The 25,011-nt window shown below is 38.4% G+C and overlaps 1 protein-coding gene across 1 annotated transcript in view; it reads left to right on the top strand.

The window, feature by feature from the left end:
• Window positions 1–25,011, top strand: part of LOC124722710 (Down syndrome cell adhesion molecule-like protein Dscam2) — a 382,068-nt gene that overhangs the window by 279,306 nt on the left and 77,751 nt on the right. The window contains exons 15-16 of the mRNA XM_047247846.1: window positions 4,656–4,811; window positions 18,287–18,583. Coding sequence (XP_047103802.1) covers window positions 4,656–4,811; window positions 18,287–18,583 — 453 coding nt within the window. The remainder of the gene's footprint in view (window positions 1–4,655; window positions 4,812–18,286; window positions 18,584–25,011) is intronic.

Below are 25,011 nucleotides of genomic sequence, written 5' to 3'. Positions count from 1 at the left end.
CAATTGCCAGCGCAGCAAGATCAGATTGCATGCTGTCCCACAACACAGAAAGTACAAATTCCTAAAGGAAGACTCCAGAACATCCACCAGGATCTAGTGGGACCACTGCCAGAATCAAACAGTTTCCACTACACACTATCAGTCATAGAAAGTGACATATTGGGTGGAAACAGCGCCACTTGTGGATGTGACAGCTGAAATGACTGTTCTTGCCTTCCTGTAGATGTGTATCACATGCTTCAGGTACCTCACATCAGTAACCACTGACCAGGGAGAATAGTTTGAGCCCCCCTGTTCATGGAGTTACGCAAATTGTGTGATGTCCAACAGTTTTGAAGCACTGGATACCACCTTCAAAGTAACAGCTTCATCAAACATTAGTATCACAATCTTAAGGCTGCTCTTATGTGCCAAATCATACAGTGGACAGAAGTCCTTCCATGAGTATTTCTGTGCATCTGTATTGCCTACAAAGACGATTTGCAGTCATCACCAGCAAAAACTTTGTACAGTGAATGCTTGTTTCTGTTCATGGACTTTCTGTTTCAGTCTCTCTTTCTGGCTGACAGTGAGTTACCAGTATTAGCAACAAGGGGGAAACAATGTGTTGCACATGTCTGTACATCCCTCCTCAGGCGCATGGCATGCAGAAAGTATTTGTCCACAAGGCATTGAAGAACTGTGGGCACATAATGCTGCATGATGACACTATCCAGGCAGCCATACAACAGACATACTCTGGGACTCATAAAATACTACATCATGATGATCACCCTTCACAATATTATTAAATGGCAATCCCTCAACAGTTTTTATTCAGTGGCTGAAGCCAGCACAGGTGCTCCAGAGCTAAGAGAGAGACAATGGACTAGCTGTTGCACAAGAGGGTCTCACATCTACTATCGATAAACTACCTAGTGATTTTCATCTCAGTTTTTCTCCCCTGGTAGGAAGGGAGGATGCAGCACCGTCATCACATTGAGGCTATACCAACCATGCACCTCACTTTTGCTACAGTCCTGCTTTCCCTGAGTACCTGCTGGAATAATGGTGATACTACTGCGTACACCTAATCTACCAATGCTGCTCTGTATTGGAGGGGGGGGGGGGGGAGGAAGGGAGGGGGGTGTTCTGTGGAGATAACCTCCAAAGCTCAATGTAGCATCTGAAAATGTAAAACTGTGTATTTTTATATCTTTCTCTTAAGCTATATAGTTCATGTTATTTGGCTTTTGGTGTCTGTTATTTATGCTGATAAAGTGGTTTAATTTCGTTACAACAGTATGTGAGTGTTATTATGCCTAATTATCTGCATGGAATTACTCACAAATGAATATGTGGAATATTATTCAAATGTGTAAGCTCTGCCTCATAATCTCTCTACCTCTCAATTTATAACTATCACAGTATTTCTAGATAAAACAGAAGACCTCCTTCTGTTTATTTATTTATTTATCTTTATTCATCCAAGGATCATCGCACTATGATATAGGATGTCTCAAGGTAATACAGTGCCAATAAATAGGCCAGAGTATAACACACAGCAGACATAACATTCTTTAAGAGGATGGAACAGGTAGCCTACGGGGATAGGATAAATGGCTGGCCATGGCCTTGATTAAGGAACCATCCCAATATTTGCCATATCAGTCTAGGAAAACCACAGAAAACCTAAATCAGTTTGGCTGGACAGAGCAGCTCTGTCCTCCATATATGAGGTCAATGTCCTGACAACTGCACTGCCTCACTTGGTAATATTCTCTGTTGTATAATATTCCTTTATTTACACACAAATTGTTCCAGATAAATTGCAGTATAAAGCATAGTTTCTTTCTTCACTGCCTACACAGTGAGGAGACCCATTGATGACCCTCTGGACTATTGTCAGTCACTTGCAATGTAAAACATAATTCCACTCTTCACTGCTGCTCACACTAACACTTCCGCAAATGACTCCTGGACTGAGAAGATGGAGCTGTGCCCCTTGCCTCAATTCTGGGTTCCATGTTCAACTATAGGCTACTGTCCCCCTGAAAAACTAAGCCAATAGACATTACTATCGTGCATTATAGATCTTTATGCATGATTCATGTGAAAGCAGTCAACTGTAATCATGTACTGAAATGTGTGAAGCTGCTGTAGTTACCCCCTTTTATTGCTGTCCACTAATCTAAATTCTCTATGTAATGTTTAATTATGTAACATGCATAGCTTATAAAGAATATTTTAACTGCCTTTCTAAACAAATGTGTTTCATTAATCTTTTTCACTTACTTTGGCAATATATTATCCAATTTTATCCCCTGATATAAAACCTGAATGGAGTTTTTGTTTGTTTTTCATGGGAAAATGTAACTCCAAATTGGCTCTGTTCCATAATTATGCATAGAACTGTTAGTGAAGTATTTAGTAATATTTTCCCTCTTATGCATCATAAATTGGTACATGTACTTACTTGGTGCAGTAAGGATGGCCAGTTTTTTAAATAGCTCTTTACATTGAGCCTGAGAGCTACTTACAGTAGTCATTTGTATGGCACTCAAACTGTGTCCATATTTTGTGCATTCAATCTCCAGAAACAAAACCCATAGCTGGGAATTCAGCATATGTAGGCAACTTTGTGATTGCTACACTATCTATAAATTTATCATCCATTCTTAAAGTGATAGAGCTGCTTCCTCTCCTTACACTAAAGTGCATACTGTTCATTTTCTTTATGTTCAACATCAATTTATTGCATACTGCCCAATTGTAAACACCATGGAGGGTTTCATTTGCTTTCTCTAATAAGAGTTCTGATGTATTGTCACTGATTATGATGTTGCTGTCATTGGTGAAGAGAACTTTTTCTCTGTGTTAATTAATGTGTATAGTTATCTGTCTTTTGGGTCCATATATGCATGAAATTTTATTTTCTTACACATATTTAACTAGAATACTGAAACAATGGAAAATCCAGGATGGAAAGTAACAATATTATGAAAAGTGCAGTTGCTACTTACTATATAGCAGAGATACTGACTCACAGATAGGCACAACAAAAAGACTGTTGGAAAGTGTGCTTTCAGCCAAAAAGGCCTTTGTCAAAACTAAGTAACACACACACACACACACACACACACACACACACACACACACACACACAAACATGGTGTGAGTTGAGTTGTGTGTGTGCGTGCATGGTTCCCCCCCCCCCCCCCCCCCCCCCAAAGGCCTCTCTGGCCAAAAGCTCACTTTCCAACAGTCTTTTTGTTGTAACTATCTGTGACTCAGCATTTCTGCTGTGTGGTGAGTAGCAACTATCCTTTTCATAATATTGTAACTGAAATACTGCTTACTCTAGTACAGCCAGTTGAGATGTATTAACAATTTTTCAGCTCTGTGTCTTGTGTCTACATGTATGTACATTAATTTCTAGTTTCTTATACCTGATTAAGTAGAATATTGTTTATTTTATTGCAGTCAATCAAGATGTGGTGAAAAGAAAGATACCAGTGTAGATGTAATATTACTACTTTTATGTGCGTATATTGTATATATACTTATACAGGGTGTAGAAAAATTGTGTCATGGAGTTTTAACCCTGGATAGCTGATGCCAGTAGGAACCAAAATTATTAATGTTGTGTAGGTTTACAACACACCATTTTTAAACTACATGCTCTGATTGGCTGTGGAATTGCTCCATTGCCATTCATCAGTTGACGGGCAGTGTTATGGTTGTCAGTTCACACATATAAACGTCCCTCGCCCTGTCACTGCCCCAATGTGATACGCACACATGCTGAATAGGTCTTGCTGTTTGTCTCCACCTCACATCAGAGGCATTCACACGTAGGCTTCGCTTCGGAACACACATCACCTGTGATTTAGTCATACAGTAAGCATGGCAGCATAGTATTCGTTTAAAGAAGCGACAACCATAGCACTGCCCATCAGCTGATGAACGGCAACAGGGCAATCCCATGGCCAATTGGAGCAAGTGGCACCAAGTTTCTGTAGTTTAAAAATTGTGCATTGTCAACCTACACAACATTAGTAATTTTGGCTGCTACTGGCATCAGCTGTCCAAGGGCTAAAATTTCGTGACACAATTTTTCTCCACCCTGTATGTAAAATTTTATGCTGCCTTGTATTTTATACTGTTTAGTATTATATCATGAATGTGATAAAATGGGTGCTAAAAATAAATATAAATCTGTACCTGAGATGTGAAGGGGTGTAAGTCCCATTTCCACAGTTCTGACATAAGACCATATTTGTAATACCTACACACTGCTTCATTTGTGGAAGAAGGGCAGTAGTTCTGTTCCAGCCTTTGGCTAATTTAGGTAGCATGAGAAGGGTGCTTATCCATTTCACATCACCTGAATTGGTCATGAACTGAAGGAGAACTGCTACCCTTCTTCTACAAATGAAACTGTGTGTGGATATTGAAAATGTGGTCTTAAGTTGAAATTGTTGAAATTGGAGTTAAACCTCTTTACCTCTTTGCTACAGAAACACATCAGTAGTAATAATTTTACTAACAAATAAAGTAATTAGATACTTTTTCTCAGTTTTCAGGAATAATTTTTTTCTGGGTGTCTTCTAATGATAATGTTTTATTCTGCCTATATTTCGGGTAAATTACATTTTTTTCCCACTCTGATGCAGGTCAGATTGAAGCAGAAACTGTGGTAACAAATGAACTTGCAACAGAACTTCATGGCTTACAAAAATTTGCCAATTACAGCTTACAAATATGGGCTTACACTCGTGCTGGTGATGGTGTGAAGAGCAGTTCCATCTATTGCCGTACTGAAGAAGATGGTAAGATAAGACTCTTTCATAATTATAGGAAAAATAGACAGAAACCTGATAATTGGCTAAGTAACTAATTTTGACTCAAATTACTATCAAACACAGAATGAATAGTACTTTAATGATATGAACAAAATAAATTTATCCACTTTTATTCTTCCATTTATTTCTGATTTAAGACTTTTTCCATAATATAAACCATGGGTCTTCTTCATGCTTAAATGTATGAAACTTCTTCATACAAAAGATGTTTTCTGTAATTAGTATCTCAAGTTTTTCATACATTTGTATGGATTGTAGGAAAGGATAATTTTAAAAAATTAGAATAGTGTTAATTAACCACACTCATATACTGAAAAATAGACACAAATACAGTTACAGCTTTAGTGACACAACTTAAAGTGAATACAAACATCCCAATTAATTTTGCTTGTAGCTTTTCTGGGTCACATTACCATGAGAATTATGAGCTGTTTGTGCAAGGCTACAAATTGGCTCATTCTCTTGCTTTTTGTAATCTGTGCCAATGGTTCTTATTTAATTTGCACAAATATAACTCTGAAATATAAAAATGTTTTCTAATTTTTCCCTTTAATTTTATCACCTATTTTATATTTTTAAAGTAGTTTAGCTGTATACAGAATAATTTATAATAGAATTTTTACTTGTTATGTACATTGCTCTATGATTTTAACTTTTGTTTTTATCATTTACTGCTGGCCTTCTGATATTTCAACTGAGCTTCTTTGAGCTCATTTGTTTCCTTGAGTCTTGCTCAGTGATAAAGAATTATTTGGATTAGCAGTAGCTTACATTGGCAAGAAGAGAGCTTTTTGGCAACTGATAGTGTTTATTTGGATATCACAGTTGGTATAGAAGTGCCTGCAGTGGGCAGAAAACCATGTTTCAGTTGTATTATCATTGGGATTAATGATATTGATATCTTTCTTGCTGCAGCATTTCTGATTTAGCCAACATTTCTGGCAGCTGAATCCTTTTATTAATGCTGACTGATTGGTAACTCATTAAAATATTTTCCATAAATCACATAAATTTTATGTACTAGGTAAAATTTTTGTAGAAATTGAATTAAATCATGTACATCTGCTAATTTCCTATAATGACCTTCCAACTTTCTAAAACTGTGCCATCCACTCTCATAAAATTTTAATAGATTTTCTTCTCAAGAATACACAGAAGAGATTCTAGGATGTTTTAAGATCAGGTAAAAGTACTGGCAATTCAGAACTTTGTACCAAATTGAGTGAAATGGTTGAAAGGCTCAGTTGATACAGCATTCAGGGCAATTTTAAGGCCCAAGCAATGCAAGTGGCAGCTTTCGGCACCAAGGTTCCCCTAGGGCAAAATTTGTACACATAGCAAATCGGTGGCATTCCTTTCTTTTACGGGGAGCACATCTTCAAAACTAGGAAGAATTTTAAAGAAATTTTATACTAAAAGTGTATTCTGTCCGCCAGCTAAGACCAGAGCTCTGCTGGGCTCAGTGAAGGATGATTTGGATTTGAGAAAGCCCAGGGTCTACAAGATTCCCTGCCATTGCAAGAAAGTCTACAAGGGAGAAACAAATCGTACAGCCTGGGATACTTGCATGGAGCATCATCACCACATGCATTTATTTCATCCAGAAAAATCTGCAGTGATGGAACATTGTCTTACTGAAGGCCATAAAATATTGTATGATGAGACACGAGTGGTTGCCCCTGCGTCGCGGTATTGGGACTGTGTAGTAAAAGAAGTAATTGAAATCCAGCTATCTGGCAATATTATAAATAGAGATAAGGGTATCCTTTAATTTAGAGTTGGAACCCTGATCTGTTTGACATTAAGAAAAAACAGTCATTGTTTCGATCTTCAAAAACTGATATCAATGTATCATTTCCATGAGCTTTCACCAATGGTGTTCTGTTGTTTCTTTTGCTAGAGCACAGTTATGTTTGCACATGCACTGTGGACCCATGGTTGGTGTATAAAAGAGCTGCTGCACTGTGTTTGATTTCAGTTCCAGCGAGATAGTGTGATGGCCTACTCACCTCAAGATGGCGAAATATTGTGTCCAGATGAGGATATGTTCCACCTGGAGACCCAATATGAATATAACACAATAGTTCTTCTCAGGATGAGACATCTGGGTCATAATATTCAAATTTTTAAGCTTAATGTTGATGGTCTTAGCCGATCTAAATCTCAACACCTCTCTTGTATACTGCTTGAAAACAATGTGGATTTGTCTGTGATTCAAGAGACACACATATATACTGAAGAGAGTCATTATTCAAGAGGATGTGTAACTGGTTATAAAGTCATAGGAGTTATGCATCAGCAGATCTATGGCTGTGCTGCTTATATATGCCATAAATTTGAAAATACGCATCCAATATCTGCGTCATGCAAAATATTGAGAATATCTCAATCAAAATAGAGGATGTTACTGCAATAAATGTCTACAAGCCTCCAGAAGATAACTGGCTATCTGGGTTTCTTCTCATTTCCTCACATCCAAGTATATATATTGGTAATTTCAGTAGTCATCACAGTTACAGGAACTACAGTGATAATGATGAAATAGGTGAAAACCTTGGAAATTGGGCTGAACATAACAACCTTAGCATAATTTTTGACTCAAATGACAAAGGAACATTTAAATCTGCAGCTTGGAAGAAGGATTTCAATGCTATACCTCTCACTGCAGTAAGGATGGTCACTGCAGTCTTCTCAAATAACCAACACTGGCGAGTAATTCTTGACTTAGGAACTCAAATACCTGTAATTATGATATTGTGGTGCCTGTGTTGTTCAAAAGTATGATGCAAAATTCATCAGATAGGCATACATTTCCAGAGGAACTTTGCATCACACTTCTGAACACCACAGGCACTGCAATATCATATTTATCCACCAATATGGGGCAAGTGACTTTCATTTAAAATGTCTTCCCTGTAGAGGAATATACATAATGAATATTTTAGTGCAGGTTGTAGACACATGGTTCATGATACTGAAAGTTTGGATCTGGCTGTGAGTTCTGCTCAGATAGCCTAATGGTAAGGTGACTGCTAGTGGTAAGCAAGAAACTTAATTTCAAGTCCCGTTCTGGCACAAATTTTCATTGTCATCATTCCATTATACACATGATGGTTGTCCATATTCACAAATGTGAATACATCTTGTGTACCTGGAATTAAATCATTCTCTAGACCAATATGGAACTTCAGGAGAGCTGACTGGTCTAAATTCTCCAAATAACTTGATAAAGTGACCAGATGGATTGCCCTATTAAGTGAAAATTATGACAGTTTCCTTGGAGCAGTTCTATAAACAGAAAAAAGTGCATGCCTAGAGAATTTTGTGAAGAATACATTCCAGGCTGTAGTAATTACTGTTGAGGACTATATCAGCCCTATTTAACCAACAGTGACTGCAAAACTGCTAAGAAATTACTAAAAAATCTTTATAAACACATAAAAAATGCTGGGAGTAAAAAACAGAGTCTGTGTTTCAAGGGCTCAAGCGAGATGCATAGTCTCTGAAGAAAATTAGGAGGTAGTTGACTCCCTAACAGCAAAGATCCTGAAGTAATACCAAATCAGATAGCAAATAGAATAGCTTACCTCTCCAGACTGCCCTCATACAAACCACATGCAAGAATGGTCAAGTAAGAATCCAGCAACCTGAAGCAGAAATCGCGCAGCAAATCAGAGTACTCCGGAGACTTGACCTTAGCTGATATCAGTGCTGCACTCAAAGAAATGAAAAAAAGGCAAAGCTCCAGGATTTGATGGGATACACCCAGAGTTTCTCATCAGTTGTGGAAACAACTTTTGAACTTCTTCATGAGATCATTCCAAAAGCATTTAAAAGAACCAAAATCATTGCTATACTGAAGCCTGGTAACCCAGTGAACAAAGCTGTTAGCTATTGTCCAATCACCCTCCTGAGCTGCTGCTACAAGTTTTTAGAAAAACTCATCCTTAACAGAATTGGTCAAAAAATCCATGAAATTCCTCCCATTGAACAGCTGTATAGATCAAGTTTTTAGCTTAAACACCCAATGACTTAAGACATCAGTGGCTTTTGTTGATCTTACAGCTGTCTATGATACAGTATAGAAACAAGGATTCCTGTACAAACTCGCAAGTGTTATACAATGCCAAACCATAATTAGGCTCATAAACCTCATGGTATCTGAGGGATACTTCCAAGTGGTCCTCTGCAATCAGTTAAGCAGATAGAAGAAACATAGTAACAGTCTTCCTCCAGGGTTCAGTTTGGCACCAGTTCTGTTCAGCTTATATACACCTGGTCCCCCTGAAACAGAGTCAAGGAAGTTCATTTATGCATGTGATTTGACTTTGGCCACTCAAAAGAGAAGTCTTGTAGCTGGCGAAGAGATACTGTCTGCAGATGTATGTACAGTGCATGAGTAGTTCAAAAAGTGGAGACCAGGTCACCAGCATTGTGAAGCCTAATGCAGGATTGGCTCAGGTGACTGTTAACATAGGGGGGGCTATGTAGGGATTTTGCTAAAGAGGATCAGGTAGTGATTGTGGGTGGGACTGGTAATAGTATTGATAGGGATGGGGAGTATGACATAGATGGTGACCTGGAAAAGATAGCCACTCAGACTGGCAACACAAATGTGCATTTCGTGGAACTGTTTCAGCGTTACAATCGGCCTCATCTTAATACAGCCTTCAGGTGTAATAACATGAGACTTGGGGGTGCGCTGATGACGGAAAGCATGGGTCACATTTCAGTGGTGTCGGTGGAGTCTATCAGCAGAACGGGTTTCACTAGATATGGCCTGCACCTCAACAGGTATGGGAAGGGGAGGTTGGCAAAGCTTATAGGTGATAGCATAGGTGGGGGTGGTGGGATCACTCACGGGAAAATTCCTGCAGTAGTGTGTGTTAGAGCTGCACCTTTTTTAGACTAAAGTCAGCTGATAATTATTCCTGCTTAAGGGAAGTCTCTCTAACAAAGGAACCGCTTTTGACAAAGCTTAGGTATCCGAGTAATGAGGGAATTAGTATATTTCATCAAAATATACAAGGTATTAGAGATAAAGTTAGTGAACTGCTTATAGATGTTGACTCTGAAATTATTGGTATATCTGAACACTTCTTAAATAAGGAGATAATTCAGAGGCTTCCTTTACCAGGATACATGTTGGCTAGCAGCTTTTCTAGGAGCTCTTTGCAGTGTGGGGGAGTTGCCATGTATGTGAAAAACGGCATCCCATTTGAGTCAATTGATGTTTCAAAGTACTGCACTGAAAAGGTGTTTGAATGTTGTGCAGGTGTGGTTAAATTTAGTGGAGCTAAACTTCTAATTGTTGTTATTTATAGATCCCCAGACTCCGATTTCACAACATTTTTGCTAAAGCTAGAGGAGGTTCTTGGTTCACTTTATAGGAAATACAAAAAGTTAGTTATATGTAGTGACTTCAATATTAATTGTATAAGTGATTGTGCAAGGAAAAGGATGCTGGTAGACTTTCTTAATTCATATAATCTTATGCAAACTGTATTCTTTCCAACGAGAGTGCAAGGGAACAGTAGAACAACCATAGACAACATTTTTGTTCATTCCTCATTACTAGAAGGGGATTCTGTTAATAAAAGGTGAATGGCCTTACAGACCATGAAGCACAAATTTTAACTCTGAAAGATTTTTGTGCTGCAACACATGTTAAATGTAGTTATCAACTGTTTAGGAAAGCTGATCCAGCTGCTGTAGAGACCTTTGTAAACCTTATCAAGGAACAAGAGTGGCAAGATGTTTATAGTGCTGATACAGTAGACGATAAATATAATGCTTTTCTCAAGAATTTTCTCGTGGTCTTTGAACGTTCCTTTCCGTTAGAACATTCAAAACAGGGTACTAGCACAAACAGGCAGCCTGGGTGGCTGACTAGAGGGAGAAGAATATCCTGTAGAACAAAGTGGCAATTATATCAAAACGTTAGAAACAGTCAAAATCTAAATGCAGCAGCCCATTACAAAAAGTATTGTAAGGTGCTTAAAAATGTTATTAGGAAGGCAAAAAGTATGTGGTATGCAAATAGAATAGCTAAGTCTCATGCTAAAATGAAAACCATATGGTCATCATAAAGGAAGTGGCTGGTCTGCAGAGACAGGTCGAGGATATAGAATCACTGCGTAGTGGGAATGTCTGTGTTACTGATAAGTTGCATATATGTACAGTATTTAATAATCACTTTCTGAATATAGCAGGTGAACTAGATAGAAACATAGTCTCAACAGGGAATCATATAGCGCTCTTAGAAAAAAGTGTTCCGAGACTGTTACTTGAATGCGCTCCTCCATGATACTGACAAGAGGGAGATTGAGTTAATAATTAAATCACCAAAGACCAAGAACTCTCATGGATATGACGGGTATCTAGCAGAATACTGAAGTATTGTTCTATGTATGTTATCCCAGTACTTAGCCATATCTGTAACTTTTCCTTTAGGAGTGGTCAGTTTCCTGACCGATTAAAGTACTCGGTAGTGAAGCCATTTTATAAAAAGGGAGACAGGGATAATGTTGACAATTTTAGACCTATTTATATGCCATCGGTGTTTGCTAAAGTTATCGAGAAGGTTGTATATACAAGGTTACTGGAGCATTTAAATTCACATAATTTGCTGTCGAATGTACAGTTTGATTTTAGAAATGGTCTAACAACTGAAAATGCTATATTCTCTTTTCTCTGTGAGGTTTTGGACGGATTAAATAAAAGGTTGTGAACACTAGGTGTTTTCTTTGATTTAACGAAGACTTTTGACTGTGTTGACCACAAAATATTACTGCAGAAGTTGGACCACTATGGAATAAGGGCAGTAGCTTACAATTGGTTCGCCACTTACATTAAAAACAGAAAGCAGAATGTAATTCTCTGCAATATTGGGAGTGGTAGTGATGTTCAGTCCCAATGGGGCACTGTTAAGTGGGGCGTTCCCCAACGGTTGGTGCTGGGGCCACTGCTGTTTCTTATTTATATAAATGATATGCCTTTTAGTATTACAGGTGATTCAAAAATATTTCTGTTTGCTGATGACACCAGCTTGGTAGTTAAGGATCTTGTGTGTAATATTGAAACAGTATCAAATAATGTAGTTCATGAAATAAGTTCGTGGCTTGTGGAATATAATTTGATGCTAAATCACAGTAAGACTCAGTTTTTACAGTTTCTAACTCACAATTCAACAAGAACCGATATTTTGATCCGACAGAATGGGCATATTATAAGCGAGACGGAACAGTTCAAGTTCCTAGGCGTTCAGATGGATAGTAAGCTGTTGTGGAAAGCCCATGTTCACGATTTTGTTCATAAACTAAATGCTGCTTTATTTGCCATTAGAACAGTATCTGAAATAAGTCACAGTTCAACACGAAGAGTAGTCTACTTTGCATATTTTCATGTGCTTATGTTGTATGGTATTATCTTTTGGGGTAGTTCTTCTGATTCAAAAAGGGTATTTTTGGCTCAAAAACGGGCTGTTAGAGCTATATGTGGTGTAAGTTCGAGGACCTCTTGTTGACCCCTATTCAATAGTCTGGGAATTCTGACATTGCCCTCACAGTATATATTATCTTTAATGTCATTTGTTTTTAGCAATATTAGCTTATTCCCAAGAGTTAGCAGCTTTCACTCAGTTAATACTAGGCAGAAATCAAATTTGCATGTGGAATGCACTTCCTTGACTCGTGTGCAGAAAGGAGTGCAGTATTCTGCTGCATCCATTTTCAATAAGCTACCACAAGAACTCAAAAATCTTAGCAGTAGCCCAAACTCTTTTAAGTCTAAACTGGAGAGTTTCCTCATGGCTCACTCCTTCTACTCTGTCGAGGAGCTCCTGGAAGAGCTAAAAAATTAAGCAAATTTCAGTGTTACATTGTTGATTTTCTTTATTTAAACTTAAGACTTGTTGCCTGAATATGTTTCTTATAGTTCATTTTATCTGTTTCTACTATCATGTTTTAATTTCATATATTGACTTGTTCCATGACCGTGGCGACTTCTCCTTAATTTGGTCCCACGGAACAATAAATAAATAAAAAAAAAGAAAGGCAGCAAAACCAGTGAAGACTGAAGCTAGCTGCTTTCATCTTAACAACAAAAAGGCCAATGCAAAGCTACATGTCACCTTTAATAATCAAGTCTTCCACCACCAAGACTTCTCAAAATACCTAGGAGTAACTCTTGAGAGAACCTTGTTGTGGAAGAAACACATAGAAAAGTTGAGATCTTGCAATAACACCATATAGATGGTGAGTGGTTTCTCATTGCGTGCAAGAGCTACAACACAACAGTGTTCTTCCTTAGGCCTCATCTACTCTGCTGCTGAATACTGTGCTCCAGTGTGGCTTGATAGTTCACACGTGAGAAAAATCGATACTCAGCTAATCCAGCAACGAGGACAATAACAGGTTGCATCGGATCTACCCCTCTTCACTGGTTACCAACTCTAAGCCACAATGTGCCACCAGATCTTCAAAGACATAATGCCCTTCCCAAGGAATATGAAAAATTAACTAAAATTCTTCAGCTCCCAATCCACTCTAACATACCTGCACCTAAGCTGAGGCGATTGAAATCCAGCCAGTCACATATCACATTGCAGGACCACTACAAGTAGTGGATTTCAGCATGAGCAGTAAGTGCTCAGAAACATTGATAAATATTGCCCATGATGAATATCAGACCCTCATAAGACCTGGCACAAGACCAGTTGGCATGGAGTTACCATGATGTGCTTGGAAAACAATTAACAAGATTTGTACAGGCATGTGTGCAGAATGTAGCAGACAAGCTTATCCTGGAAAGAAAATTTGGATATTAATTTGTAGATTTAGTCATTTAGTTCTACACTCCTGGAAATGGAAAAAAGAACACATTGACACCGGTGTGTCAGACCCACCATACTTGCTCCGGACACTGCGAGAGGGCTGTACAAGCAATGATCACACGCACAGCACAGCGGACACACCAGGAACCGCGGTGTTGGCCGTCGAATGGCGCTAGCTGCGCAGCATTTGTGCACCGCCGCCGTCAGTGTCAGCCAGTTTGCCGTGGCATACGGAGCTCCATCGCAGTCTTTAACACTGGTAGCATGCCGCGACAGAGTGGACGTGAACCGTATGTGCAGTTGACGGACTTTGAGCGAGGGCGTATAGTGGGCATGCGGGAGGCCGGGTGGACGTACCGCCGAATTGCTCAACACGTGGGGCGTGAGGTCTCCACAGTACATCGATGTTGTCGCCAGTGGTCGGCGGAAGGTGCACGTGCCCGTCGACCTGGGACCGGACCGCAGCGACGCACGGATGCACGCCAAGACCGTAGGATCCTACGCAGTGCCGTAGGGGACCGCACCGCCACTTCCCAGCAAATTAGGGACACTGTTGCTCCTGGGGTATCGGCGAGGACCATTCGCAACCGTCTCCATGAAGCTGGGCTACGGTCTCGCACACCGTTAGGCCGTCTTCCGCTCACGCCCCAACATCGTGCAGCCCGCCTCCAGTGGTGTCGCGACAGGCGTGAATGGAGGGACGAATGGAGACGTGTCGTCTTCAGCGATGAGAGTCGCTTCTGCCTTGGTGCCAATGATGGTCGTATGCGTGTTTGGCGCCGTGCAGGTGAGCGCCACAATCAGGACTGCATACGACCGAGGCACACAGGGCCAACACCCGGCATCATGGTGTGGGGAGCGATCTCCTACACTGGCCGTACACCACTGGTGATCGTCGAGGGGACACTGAATAGTGCACGGTACATCCAAACCGTCATCGAACCCATCGTTCTACCATTCCTAGACCGGCAAGGGAACTTGCTGTTCCAACAGGACAATTCACGTCCGCATGTATCCCGTGCCACCCAACGTGCTCTAGAAGGTGTAAGTCAACTACCCTGGCCAGCAAGATCTCCGGATCAGTCCCCCATTGAGCATGTTTGGGACTGGATGAAGCGTCGTCTCACGCGGTCTGCACGTCCAGCACGAACGCTGGTCCAACTGAGGTGCCAGGTGGAAATGGCATGGCAAGCCGTTCCACAGGACTACATCCAGCATCTCTACGATCGTCTCCATGGGAGAATAGCAGCCTGCATTGCTGCGAAAGGTAGATATACACTGTACTAGTGCCGACATTGTGCATGCTCTGTTGCCTGTGTCTATGTGCCTGTGGTTCTGTCAGTGTGATCATGTGATGTATCTGACCCCAGGAATGTGTCAATAAAGTTTCCCCTTCCTGGGACAATGAATTCACGGTGTTCTTATTTCAATTTCCAGGAGTGTATTTATTTTGTAAAATTATGCAAGTCATGTATGTAAGATGCACTTCAGTTTATACTGCCATATGCTAAATAAATAAATGAAAGTAATTCAGAAATGTGCTGCTAGATTTGTTACCAGTAGGTCTGATCAACAAGTGGGTGTTATGAAGATTCTTTGTGAACTCAAATTAGAAATCGCTGGAGAGAACAATATTCTTTCCGTGAAACACTCTTGAGGGTGTTTGGAGAACAGCCATTTGCAGCTAACTGCAGAATGATTCCACTGTGGCAATGCATATTTTGTGTAAGGACCACAAAGACAAGAGAAAACAAATTAGAGTTCATATGGAGACACATAGATAGCCATTTTTTCCCTAGCTCCATTTGCAAGTGGAATAGGAAAGGAAATTACTGGTAGTAGCACATGGTACCCTCCATCTTACACCATAGGGTGGCTTGTGGAGAATGTATGTAGATGTAAATGAATACTGCATGTGAAGTAAAAGCTGCTGGTATGTTCATGTGGATCATTGAGTCTAGTGTGCAAGTCAGATGTGAAGGCCATTTTACTTGTAGGTAATTAATCTTTCAGAAATTCCATTTGTATAAATCTAGTAATTTAATGTTGAATTTCAAAATTACATTGATTTTGCTTTTCAATAATTGCAACTACTATAACAAAAACTACAAAGATTGCAATCTTCTTCTTTTCTGTTATTCTTCTTAAAAACCAGATTTTAAAAGCACAAGTTCGTTTGGGAGCTGCAGGGAACAGACTCCAAACACAAGCAATAGTTTCTATTGAAATATTCACAAAGTGACTTGAGAACCAAGCGGCTACCAAATATAGAAGCCAAATAGTCATAGGTCAAATTGATAATCCAAGAGTGAAATACAAAATGTAAAGAGGAAAAGTCATATCATGCTTACTGGAACATCATTTACTGAAGACTTCATACACAACAGTGCATTGCATGCTGGAGTGCTGGGGCAACCTTCTCATTGTCACTGGCTCATCACAGACACTGCCTGTATTATACATTTTTTGTCCCCCATGTGGGAGCCTCTGGAAGCCTTCAGTACAGAGACTAGTAGCACTCTGCAATGGCATCCAAGTTATCACTGTTTTAAGATATTGTATTTTTCTTTTAATTATTTTATTTTATTTTTAATGCATTGTAATAGTATAGAATGTAAGAGACCCTTGTTAATTAATTTCAGCCATACAGTGTACGAATTGTGTGGCATTTAATATGTAAATTAGTCATACACTGCAGTTGGTTCAACTTATTAACCTGGCTGTGATGAACTGACCTATTTCACCACAGCATGGTTGGCCAGATTCATACAACTGAACTAATCAACAGACCAGCCCACTACTGTTGCAATAGAATGACCTGTTGTCAGCACTATGGTTACTGAAAATTCCAGTCCATTGTGTGTGCTGCTTAATACATACTTTAAAAAATAAAAATAAAGTTTCTTACTTCTCCTTCAGAAATATTTGAAAAGGGAAATTGTTGCTTAGGTTTATTTTGTAGGGTGCCAAGGTTAAAAACATAATAATACAAAATGTAATAACTTAAGAAGTAATTGAGATATTTATTGACAGTATGTGTCTACAAGTGTGCTAACTCAAAATGTTTTTTTAAACACCTGCTATACCTCAATGTTCACACCATTAGCTGCACAACAGATATCTAAACTGCATTCCACTTCTCTACAAGTGTTTTGCTGCTTAGCAGGTGTAACATTTGTGATAGCAGCCTGAATGCAGTGGTGCAGTTCAGGTACATTCCGAACTGGTGTCTGGTACATTGATTCTTGATAAGCTTCCACAGAATAAAATCAATTGGCATTATGTCTGGGCTTCTAGTAAGCCATATAATCAATGGACTGCCTCTCACAATCATGCACTCTGGGAATTTATGATTCAAGAAATCCCTCAAAATGTTCACAAAATGGCATAGTGTGCCACCTTGCTGAAAGATCACTCTTGAGAAAGTTTTGACACAGCATACATCTCCAGCATGTCTACATACATTGTTGCATTAAGTGTAGGTTCCACAAAGAAGAATGTCCTTTAGCAACCCACACCACATATTCACTAACAGGAAAAGGAACAAATAAACACAGAAAACATTTTGAGTTACCACACATGGAGAAGCAAACCACCAATAAAAATCTCAATTATGGCTTGGTTTATTACATTTTGTATTATCATATGTTTAACACGGACAGCCTATGTTTCATTAATAAACAGGCATAATTGCAAATGAATGCATGCCATGTCATAGCATCGGAATTGGTCTTAAATGACCAGTAAAAATAGTTTACATGCTAGAGATAGGTCATCTAGCCCACCAGCCAATAATGTTGTGTAGAAATCATGGTGAACTGTATTCATCTTATTTTCATGCTCAGTTAGATGAATTAATCATTGAATCACACAGAGAACCTCACTGAGGATGTTCTGGACAGGCTTGGTCAAGAGTAATCCCTGACTATAGGAAAATTCTTTGAAAAAAATTGTTGTTGTTAGTCTGTGTGCATATACATGTGATGCATTTGTGTTCTTATTGCTGTATATAATTTAATAGTATGCACTGCTTTGTGGAAGCATGTCATTTTGTTTGATCCCACATCAGTATATTATTAATCAGTTTTGTATTGTGCCAAAGCACAGTGAAGTTTTACAGGTGACAAATCTAAGCAATATAACAAAGGCCTTTGCATTGGAAAATAGATGGAATACATGTAGATGTGAAATGGTACATATGATGTAAAATTTGAAATGTTAACCTTACAAGCTAAGCTGCTGACATGTTGTGGCCAAATATTTCATTCACTATTTCTGTGTTTGCCTGCAGTTCTGAATACCTTTTTCTGTTTTTGTCAATTTTCTACTGCTTATCTCATCTGCTTTCTCTTTCCCTTAGTAAAACAGAGACTCTGGTAGCTGTACCCTAACAATTGTAGTTTCCATAATGCATTGTTAATTGGTGTTCATCATTTGTCTTCATACACTTTTATAAAACTTCTACTTCAGCCTCAATGTTTAACAAAATCTATGCCTTTTTATGTTGTCATTTATAGTAATTTCACCCCTTTAACAGGACTGCTGAAATTTAGCAACAAACGGGATACTTAAACACCCATTTTTATTAATTAATTGATTTATTCTTTAGTTCCAGGATCACCTGCTAATATTAAGGTATTGTCAAGTTCCCCAACATCTCTTGTGGTAAGCTGGATGAAGCCTGTGCATCCAAATGGACATCTTGTTAGCTATACATTATACTCAAGAATTCTTGAAGGAGGACGTGAAAAGGACTCATCAAAGCGACGGCTTTCTCCAGCTCATACACACTACGAACTGCATGATTTGAGAAAAGAGGAAGAATATGAATTTTGGGTTACAGCTTTTACAAAAGTTGGAGAGGGCCAGAGCACACGAGTAGTATATGCAACCATTTCTTCCAGAGGTAATGCATAAGATGCGTAAAAAATTATGTACACACAATTATTTAATGAATTTTAGTTCAGTATGAGTACTAATCATATTAGATTTTCTCTGTCAGTTAAACAAGGCAACATGTGTGCCAAAAGTAAGATATCAAAATTTTTTATAATGAGGAATATTAATTTTTGGAATAGCAATATGTAATGATTAACAATATATGGAAAAGATATTGCTACATACCATGAAGATAACGTATTAAGTTGCAGACAGACTCAGCAAAAAGGCACTACACATCAACTTCAGCCACAACCTTCATCAGAAAAGGAAACACACACATATTCATTCACACAAGCAAGCACATCTCAGACACAAATGACCATCATCGCTGGAAGCTCAGACTAGAATGCAGTTAGCTTGGCTTTCTTTGTGCCTCTCTTCAACTTAATGTGCCATGTTTATGGTAAGCAGCAATCTGTGTTTTCCTTATATTGTTGATATTCCGACCTGAAGTTTCCATTCTTCAGTATATAATGATCATATTGCAATATTTTTTTCTCTTGGTGATTCTTTTAAATGCATTGCGTAGGAGTCATTTTCCATTAATATACTGTTTTTCCAAATGAAAAAATAGTAATTTCATCTAATACAATAAACAGAAGTGATACCTTGACTGTGTTCTGAAAATATTTTTAATCAATAGGTTGAAATTTTAAAGTGACAAAATAATATTATACAGAAACTCAGTTTCTTTGCTAGCAGTCAAATTTCTCATTTAGGATATATCAAACAATGGAAAATCCAGGATGAAAAGTAACAATATTGTGGTTTGTGGTTTCAGCTGCCTGAGACTGCAGTTGTGTGTGTGAGTTGCATTTGCGTAAGTGTGTGTGTGTGTGTAATGTTGACAAAGGTCTTGATGGCCAAAAGCTTTAATTGTGAGAGCATTTTTGTTGTGCCTATCTGCAACTCAGCATCTCCGCTATATGGTGAATATCATTTAGGATATAGTCTTTCACAGACTTCGAAATGCATTATGTGATTTTCAGTTATCTAGGGCTCCATTTTATGTTTACATGCTATTGTCCTCAATGAACTGTTGATAATAAAACGGTACCTGATGAAATATTTCTTGTGTATACAGTTAATTTATTTAAAATAAATGTACAAATGATTTTTCGATTGAAATCTGATGATAGCACTGGCCAACAAAATAAATATTTTTGAATATTTCCTTCAGTTCATAAGTCGAATCTTACTAATTAAGAACGTAAATGAAATTTTATTAGCTCTAGTTTCTGTGATTCACAATAAGTGGGAATAATTTATTTTAGCAGATTAAGTGAAAACAATAAATTTTAATTAAATGTGTCAACAACATTGAGAGTTCAGTTGAATTCTTTTTAATGAACATGACAAACCTGGAGTTCTAAATCGATGGAAGAATCCCTGGCAGATGGTTGGATGTGCAAGAATCATGTGGTGGCTTCATGAGCTCATTGTGTTATGGCTCTCCTCTTGTTAGTTACTTCTGGAACATCTTTAATCAGAGACCAGCAATAATCTACAAGCATGGCTTCATTCCAATGGTAATGATGTCCCTGATCTATTAAAGAATTTCCTGATGGAACCTTTCCCAGCATTCTTACTGACAGCTCCACAAGACGTAGGGAAAATGTCTAGGTGGATGTGGAGAAAATGCACCTTAAGGGACATGTTGTATACAAGTTGATGGCATTTTTGCAGGAATACTGCCACCAACTGATAATAGATATTATCTCTTTTGCTGCCTAAAAATCCATGAAAGGCTGCCTTGAAGGCCTCCCAAGCTTCCTTTTTCCTTCCTCCCGAAAACTCACTCAAATGCTGGATCCTTTACAATTTGATGAAATTGTGGACCAACAAAAATACGTATGTTAACCTTTGCATTACGTAATGTAGGAGATTTGCTCTCTTAAAATACATAAAGGCCTGTGCTTCTTGGTTCATTGCACTGACAAAATTTTACATCAACCCCAGCTTTTTATGTAGGGATTGAAGAATAACATCTGTTGAGTCCACAAGAGGGACAGCGATGGCATTTATCTCATTATGGTTAAGATTTCTTGCAGGCCAGTGAGATTGAATATAATGTGATTTTCTATCCCTACTATCCCACATGTATAAAAAGCAGCAGTACTTAGTGTAACCTAGTTGCATTCCTAAGAGAACAGCGATGACTTTTAGATCACAACATATTTTCCATTTGTGTTCAGCATATTTGATTGAGTCGAGGAGGGCCTCCATGTCTGCATATGTCCCCTTCATGTGAACTGCAGTGCCAACAGGAGCAGAAGGAATACAGTTGCAGAGTGTATGAATAGCTTCAGTTCCAAGTGATCTTGAATCAAATTCAAAGATTTCATCAGATCATTAATATCACAGCAAACAACAAGATTGTTTTCCTTCTCAAAATAAGGAAGCACATTCCTTTGGTGTTGTATGTAATTTGCGACCCCTTGCTGTAATCTTGACCCTAAAAGCTCTGCTTTCTCCTTTGACAAAGCAAGGTCTCAAATGAGGTTACTCAATTCTGATTGACACAATCAGTGTGGTTTATTATCCTTTTCCTCAGGGGAATGCATAAAGTTCCTTGAGTTCCAAGAGTTCTGATTTCTATTTCCACCTCAAAATCTACAGGTGGAGTAGGAACTGAATGTGGAATAGGTCAAATAGCAGTGGAATATTCAGGTAGTCAACTGTTCTTCTTTTTGCATTGGCAATCCTGCCTTTATATTTTATTGATTTATTGATTCATCCTATAAATCTTTCCAGATTGTAGGAGTCAAGCAGAAATAGCAGTCATCTATATGGCTTGTAGGCTCTCACCAAACTGCTGGTTTGATTTGATTTGATTTGATTTATTGAGCACCCACAGCAAAAGCCATAAATCATTTTTTATCTTGTAGGCAAGCCATAAATTGCTTTTTATTTTTCACCTATTGTTGTAGTATAACAGAACAATAGTTGTAACATATATGTGGAGTCCATAACTTTCATTGGTTCCCCAGCCTCACACCAAAATAATGCCAATTGGCAGTAAGTTTACACCTTAAAAGACTCAAAACACCAAAAATTCTGCACTAATTACAACATAAACAATATTAAACTTACACTCACAGCAACAATATGTATGTTTATAATCTACAAACAGCTGAAGAACATTGTGTTTTGTCAGTTGATTGATGTTCCACTTTCAAAAATAAAACTTTATCCAAACAGAAAATGTAAACTACTAAAATTTATTTGTTAGTTTATTGCCAAAACGAGAGCTAATTGGTCATTTTAATGGTTATTAATGACTTCAGCAGGTGGAGATACATAAGACTCAGCTATTTTTAAGCCCAAAACATTTTCATTGTTGGCCACTGCAGCATTTTTTCCCTTTAATTACATCAGCAAATGCAACATGAAATTATGTAGAAGACACTGCTTGATCAGCCTATTTTTCATTAATTTTTGTTTCTGTGACTGTCATAGTCATATGTAATTGCCTAATTATTTATGATTATGATATTCACGATTATGTGCTATAGAGAAATACGTCACATAAAAATCTGATAACAATTATTTGTACTTTAACAGTGTTTACAGTGAAAGCATCTTTTACTAGTTGTCCATAAGAGTTTTCTGTGAACTGAACTGTTATCTGTTAAGCTCTATTGTTGCTGTCAGTTGAAATTGTATTTCTGTTACCTTGATTTGGGATTTTTGCATTTTTCCCATGCTCTTTGTGACACATAGAAGTCAGACATATTTAAATGAGATAACCAGCCCAGCTGCAGTATCTGGAACTAAAACATTAGAGCTCAAATAAATAGTAGCAAAGTGGTGGATATAATTAATTATGTATTGCGTGCATCTTTCGTTCCCTTCAAGTGTGGAATTTGTGACTGTTCCAGAAACTAAATTATTTATATTTTTAATGTTTTGTACTTTTTAGTTGGTAAGAACTAATATTTCAGATATTTAGATCACTGATAGTGTCCTTCATAAAATAACATAAATACTTTGTTTGAAGTATGACATAAAAAGTAGCTGAGTAATGTAAGAAGGGGAGCAGAGGACATTTCAAAGTATCTGCTTTTCTTTTTATATATAAAAATAATCTAGAAATAAATCCCACTATTATCAATATGAATTGATTAGCAGTCATCATGTATCACTGTGTAAGTAAGTTTCTTTTTTAGGTGGTTAAGGAAAATACTTTATTAGGCAAATACATTCAAAGTAAACTGCAAAACTAAATAAAAAGTCAGGTAGCTATCTGCCTGAGTCAACATTTTGATTTAATGCCAAGTTCGAAGCTCACATGGCAATTTCGTAACACATTTATTCAAGCAGCCTCTCCCTGCAAGGCTGAGTGGACACCAGTGTAGACACATCACCCACAGAAAAATTCCATAGTGTGCAGCAGAACTTAACCCAAGACCTGCAAATCACTGATCAGTAATTCTAACAGTTGACCACAAGGGTGATAAAGTAAACTGTGTAAGGTATTAAAAAAGTGTTTTGTTTTAATTTTAAACTTCTGAAAACAGCCATCATCTCGTGTAAGACACAATCTTATGTTGCAAGTACTGCAAATTCAGGGTGTTTGTGCAAGCCTTGTTTTCATGCCCCACAAAGTGCAATGGAACCTCGCTTAACGAGCACCTCCCATAATGCACAATTCGCATAACAAGCAAAACAAATTGTAAAAAATGACTTGCTTAGTGAGCAATGTTTCGCATAATGAGTGTTGATGATTTAGTGTGATGTCACCAGCCGTTTGTGCAGGGCAGGAGAAATGTACAACATTCTGAACACCTTTCATTGTCGGCAGTGGCATATGAACAATGTCTCTACTGTGTACTGCAGTCTGGTTTTAGTGCTCTTTCTGCTACCATCTTAGTGCAGCTTGTGATCACACATTTATCTAAACCTGTGTTCACACAGTGTTTTGTGTGTGCAAATTTCAATGACCTTCATAGAAATGTCCCCAAAGATAAAGCCACAAGAAGATGACTGTAAGAGAAAGAAAATGACCTTAGAAATGAAATGTAAAATCATTTAAAAATGTGAACAGGGTGTGAGCGCTGATGATTTAGCGTGCACATACAATTATTCTAATCAACTATTTGCACTATCCTCAAGAACAAGGACAAGATTAAGGAGATAGATGCTTCAAAGGGAGTGACAAGAGTACGTAAACAATGGTTTCCTATTCCGGTCAATGTAGAGAGGTTGCTCCTTATGTGAATGAATGAAAAGCAATTGCAAGGTGACAACATTAACAAGACCATCATTTGTAAGAAGGCGAGAATGATTTTCGCTGACTGCATTAAGAAGATGCCAGGATCATCAGTTGCCAAAGAAGTGATCAGGAGAAGCCATGGGTGGTTTGAGAAGTTTGAGAGAAGAACTGGCACTCACAGCATTGTGAGGTATGTCAAAGCAGCCAGCTCCAACAAAAGGCAGTAGAGAACTTCACCAGTGACTTCAAGATGGTCATAGATTCTGAGCATTATCTGCCGCAACAGGTTTGTAATTGTGATGAGATGGGTCTGTTCTGAAAAAAGATGCCAAAGCTTACTTTTATAACAACAGAAGAGAATGCATTGCCAGGTCACAAGCCAATGAAAGACTGTCTCATAAACACATAACACATGACCGGCTGTTTTAAGTTGTTGAGACATCTGGAAAATGTGTTGGCCAAGGCAACAGTGCTAAAGTCCAATGCCATCTGTACCAGAATAGGTCAGGATAGAACATGCAGCATGTGGCTTTGTGTTATCTTGTTGAAAGATAACATCACAGAGATCTTAAAGGTAGAGTATATTCACTACCCTTAACACACTAGGAATGTAACACCTCCTGCCAAAATTGCCAGTTATATAAACCAGAGGTAATCATGTTGTGTACCCAGTGACACCCCATACCATCACGGCAGCTGCTGCTGCTGCTGTATGATAATCTGCAACATTTTTTTCTGGTTGGGGCCTCCACACATGGATGTGACCACTATCATGTTGTACACCAGGGTTGCCACAAGTTGTATAAATCAGGGAATTTCAAACATATCAGGGAAATCAGGAAAATATCAGGAAAATTTAAAAAAAGAAACAGTGGTAAAATCTCAATTTTTTGTCTCAGTCTCATTCTTACTGCTTCTCCCTTTTCTACCACTCCCCTCAGCTTGCAGTCAGTGCTGCCACCACTTCATGCCACTAGCCTGGCAGCTGCCAATGAGAGGCAGGCAGCCATGAGAAGTGGTCTGTTTGATCTGATTCTCAGAGACTGTTGACATGGCAGTCATGTGTGCTTGAGCTGTGTCTGAGTGATTGTGTGAATGTATGTGTGCTTTCATTTTCTGACAAATGCTGTGGCCAAAAATTTAGTTGTGAGAGTGTGATTGTCTTTTCTGTGTGCCTG

This window comes from Schistocerca piceifrons, chromosome X (genome assembly GCF_021461385.2).
Source record: "Schistocerca piceifrons isolate TAMUIC-IGC-003096 chromosome X, iqSchPice1.1, whole genome shotgun sequence".
Classification (NCBI taxonomy): domain Eukaryota; kingdom Metazoa; phylum Arthropoda; class Insecta; order Orthoptera; family Acrididae; genus Schistocerca; species Schistocerca piceifrons.
The sequence above is the reverse complement of the archived record's forward strand: the minus strand, read 5'-3'. Positions and strand labels throughout refer to the sequence as shown.